At 32.5% G+C, this 5,018-nt stretch overlaps 1 protein-coding gene across 1 annotated transcript; it reads left to right on the plus strand.

Annotated features, from left to right (window-relative positions):
- Positions 1–1,486: 1,486 nt before the first annotated feature.
- LOC106475304 (glycine-rich RNA-binding protein 3, mitochondrial-like) lies at positions 1,487–3,674 on the plus strand. The gene is made up of 3 exons (XM_013935997.2): positions 1,487–1,495; positions 2,377–2,577; positions 3,085–3,674. Exons 1-3 carry the CDS (start codon positions 1,487–1,489, stop codon positions 3,475–3,477), a joined length of 603 nt encoding a protein of 200 aa, XP_013791451.1. The 3' UTR covers positions 3,478–3,674.
- Positions 3,675–5,018: the final 1,344 nt, after the last annotated feature.

A 5,018-nucleotide genomic window follows, 5' to 3' on the forward strand; every position in this document is an offset into this window, starting at 1 on the left:
AGTTTATGCCTTATAAAACTTAATTCTTAATAGATATTAGTCTTCTAATACCAAAGAAAAGTTATACACATGAAATACGAGTTTAGTGTTATTGTGGGAAACTTACAGCGAGAATGGTAAAACCTTAATCAATAAGGATATATGATATACCATTAATAATTTCATTATGAAATTGTTCTGGAAGTTTCCATTGTAGGTTTTCCCTTTACCTCCTTTTCGTTTAATACCACAATATTAACCCATCAACCATCTTTAAAATGGGCCAGTCAGTTCTAGTGGCTAGCGTGTTAACTCGTGGATTAGAAGGTCTAAGGTTCGAGGCGTTTAACACATTCTACACTTACAACTGACTGGTTCCTTCATCCCTTGTAGTTCCAAAGAAAATTAGAAAAACTTTTTTTTATGTACTGAACCGTTCTGGAGGCTGCGTTATTTTAAAAAATAAATAAATATTCTACAACTTTCTCAACTATTTTGGTAACAAACATACTTTATCGTCCTTATTAGCAGCAAGAACAACAAAGTGAGTTTCTGAATCGTGCTTATAATGGAGACTAATCCTACATGAACAATATTAAGGAGGTTATTATTTTAATATAGGTATACGAGAGTGTGTGATGTATTACGAGCATGAAGATACATTTCCATAATGCCTCATCTATAGCCTTTTTATTTCTGGCAAACATAAAGCCGGCAAAATGTGTTTTACTGTTGATATATATTCAACAGAACTGTTAAGTAAGAGCAGAATATTGTTTTACCGTTGAATAAGTTTTTCTTTCACGCCCCTCCCAGTGGCATGTCTGAAGACTTACAACGCTACAAACCGGGTTTTGATACCCGTGGTAGGCAGAGCACAGATAGCCCATTGTGTAGCTTTGTGTTTAATTACAAACACACAAGTTTTTATGCAATAGTTTATCCATTTTTAACTTCAGAACATTCAGAACTCAAGAACAGATATGTATATTTGATTTTTTAAAAGGTTGTTAAATAATATTTGGTGATGTTTCTTAATTGTTAAGGTTTCTAAGCAAAGTTTTTATTATCATGCATCACAGTGGTTTCTAATTGCCCATATATATATAGATAGATAGATATATATAGTGCTAATCACACAAAGTAGGGCACTTTCTCATTCAAGCGTCTCTCATTACAGAAGAAAATAATGTGTAAATACAAGGCTGTGTGGAGAATACAAATAAGTACAACAATGACAAAATATCAAAAAGCAGATCACATAAATACCTGTCTCGGTCAAAAAATAACTTATGACCTTTGTTTATTGAAACAAGAAAGTAGCCTACGTGATTGACATTTGTCAACTGACTTTCGCCATTCACGTCATTGGTTAGCAACTAATGACGTCGAAATAAATCAGTATGTTGTTGATATAAAAGCAGCACCGAATTCAACATCTAACATATTCAACCGAAGGCCTACTATACACTACTTGCTTTGCTTAGCAACTCTCAGGAAAATAAACATGATTCAGGTAAGACTGCAAAAACTTTCTGTTTTATTTCTCGGTTGTTCTATGTGTAGAATATATAGAACAATATTTCCTTATATAGTTCTATATTTCCTTATCAGAGGTTTCTCTTGGTCAGTGAAATGTTCTAATAATTAGAAAGTAAAATATATTACGGACACGAGAAAGCAAGCAACATGTTGTTTTATCTTTGTTATGCTTACTTTGTAAGTGCAGTTTTATAACACATGCTCATTAATCATGCTATTTTTATTATCCTTGTATAAATATTATGTTTGATATTGTGAACGTTTTTTTCAAGTAGCTAAAGTACATGTAGTTAGTTGTAATATTCAATATGTCATTGTACATTATTTCATCTAAAAAACTAACAAGTAGTGGCAATTATCTGTCTTGTCCCACTAATTTTTAACCGTTACTGTTTAATACTCAAAACGTTTCAAACAAAGGAAACACAATTAAAGCTAGCTATTCTTAGATGTATATAGAATATGGAAGAAATAATAAACATATAATATATCAGCTTGCATTTTCTTCCGACAACAAACAATTATTTTTTAAGAGTGAGACTTACAATAAAGACTAACTTCAGGCTTACACCTTTGAAAACTTAATCACAGAATAAGTCAAAACTTATATAAATAAAATAAATTTGTGCTGGTTTTATTTTAAGATAGTCATTAGGTGGCGTTACGCATGCTTTTCGTGCAGCTCGTTAGCTCGAGAGAATATATTTACGGAAAATAGAAGTGTAAGGTTATAGTCTCGTGATCAAAACAAAACAGTTGTTTGAAGCAATAAGTTCTAATTAGTAATTTTATATTTCCGTTTGAAACACCTCTCATTTTTTGTTAAAACATTTCAAAAACTTGTTTTTTTATTAGATCTTGGTTACTTTGGGATTTGTTGCTGCTGCTGCTAAAGCTAGTTATACTGGTAAGGGAGATTGGGGTGCTGGTGGATTTCTTGGTGCTGCTGCCAAATCCGGTTATACTGGTGGTGGAGGTGGGGGTGCTGGGGGATTTCTTGGTGCTGGAGGAGGAGGTGTAGGAGTAAGTTATATCAACCTGGTTCCTGTTCAGATTGTAAGTACTGATACCTAAACCAAAGAAACAAGACTAAATTTGTTTTCAGAATCTGAATTAAAATGCGAACAACATGTTTACATAAAACAAGAAGAGCTCAAAATTATACTATTATATTCTCCCTCTTCTTTTTAGAAATAACTCAAAATATGAAAATTTTAAAATTTAGTAGCTTATGGACATTAAAAACTCTTATTACACATAATAATAATAAACACAAAATTACAAATTATTCATGAATTGTTGTTTCATTTTACAATTAACAAAGGTATTTAAGCCTGCAGTTTTAAGTAATATTTATACATTTTAGCAATTAGAAACTTTCTGATTTCCAGGTTATATTATAAAATGTTAACTACACATGTAACTCTTCCTTAAATAGTAAATGGTTGTTGTTAAGTGTAACTAGTACAAGTATTTCTGTACAATAATCTCAGATGAAAATAAAACTAATATGGAATTAGAATAGACGGTCAGGTGAATAATATTTCCTTTTCGTAACAACAGAGGGCAGCAGGAGGTTATGAACAACAGCCAGCATACCCTTCCATTCCCACCCCTTACTCTTTCAACTACATTGCTCCGGCTGATGGAGGTTATAGCTCCCGCCAGGAATCAGGAGATGGATATGGTCGAGTGAGTGGGTCTTACAAACTTTCTGATGCAGATGGTAGACAAAGGAAAGTCCAATATACTGCTGGTCCGGAAGGATTCCGAGCTCATGTTTATACCAACGAACCTGGTACCAGAAGCGCAAATCCTGCTGATGTTATCTTCCAGTCTTCTGCTCCTGTTCCACCTCCTTATTACCCACCCAAACGATACTCCAGTTACAGAGCCTCTGCTACTAGTGGTCATCAAAAATTCATCCTTATTCCAGCTACTGACCCTTGGCAATAAGATAGATTTTCTTGTAAATTAACCAACTCTATGATATTTTAAACAGCATAAAAAATCTTGATCTAACCTTTCAATTACTTAAAATAGAGCAAGCTTTTTATGCCTTTAAATCATTTTTTGCACTACATGTTTAATGTGCCAATACTCTTAATTACTTACTTGTCTCCCTTTAAGCATATAGTTTTATACAAATCGGTGAGGTTTTTAGTTGGTACAACCAAAGTTTTAGCATTAAGTGTCATGTACTGTATATTTTTTGTTTATTGGTCTCTACAAATAATTCGAAAAAGGTTTATTTGCAAATAAATATATTTACTAGAATATGCATATATATGTGTGAATGCAACATTTGGTGACAAGTACTTCATGATTAATGTTATATAAAAGACATCTTAAAGTGTTATTGGGGTTTCAGTTATTTTCTCATGCTTGCTATACGAAGACCCAGAAACCAAGATCACCAGAAACGTTTTTGTTTTTGTTTTCATTTCTCCAAAAACGCTGCCATTTTTCAGTACAGATAAAAAGTTGTTATAGTTTGACATGATAAAAACCATTACTCGGCATTCTTTTAATATTTTTAGCCAAAGTTGACTGAATTTACCAAGAATATTAAAAATATAAGACCAAAAACAGTCTTCCAAAATCATTTTCAATCTTCATGATGCCCTCTGATAGCTATTCTGATGACCTATTCTGTAGTTTTGTGTTTAACAACGACAAAAAATTGTTTATGATCAAGAGTGAAGTTCGTTCTACTTCAGCCGTCATCGGAATAATTAGGTGTTTCCAAATCACTGGCTCATGTAGAAAATCTTCCAAATGTCTCGATGGAAGCAAGATTGTTTCTGACCAAATGAAGTACACATATTGTTACAATAGTTACTGTACATGGTAGTTGTTCCATAGCTATGCAGAGACTAGTAAGATACTTTCGCGTCGTTAACCCAAACTATTATAAATATAAACGTATGAGTACTTCAGTAAGAAACTTTATTAAGTGTAATGCCCCAAGTTAAAATAATACAATTTCCAATTTATTTTTGATATTTCCTTTTATAAATCGGCGGCAGTAATCAAGTGCTTTAGGCACTTCCAGCGAAAATAGAAGACAACTTGAAGTTTTCTTTTTATCACAGTTTTAATTTAAAGAAACATGATGTGTAAACATTTACTTTGGGAGTTGATTTATAAATAAATAAAGCTGTATCAGAAGACTTCTCAATAACGAAAAGAATTTATGATAAAATCGTGCTGAGTTTCTCGACTCTGTTAGCATGCTCGAACTTGAAATATAATGATTCATGGTTCGCGTCCTGTTGTTACAGAAACGCCCTCCACACTTTGGGGACCTAAAAGAATAGCAACTAAGAGTTTGTGACTGGTATTTTTTCCTCTAGTATATCAGTTAGGAATTAGTGACGGCTAGGCGCAGATAAATATTTTTGTGTGAAAATACTAAAAAATAAACATCATGGATAAGATATTACGAAGCTTTTTAAATTGTTAATTTTGTTATTCTACCAAATTATAGAAGAGAA

Source organism: Limulus polyphemus, unplaced genomic scaffold (assembly GCF_000517525.1).
Source record: "Limulus polyphemus unplaced genomic scaffold, Limulus_polyphemus-2.1.2 Scaffold145, whole genome shotgun sequence".
NCBI classification, from domain to species: domain Eukaryota; kingdom Metazoa; phylum Arthropoda; class Merostomata; order Xiphosura; family Limulidae; genus Limulus; species Limulus polyphemus.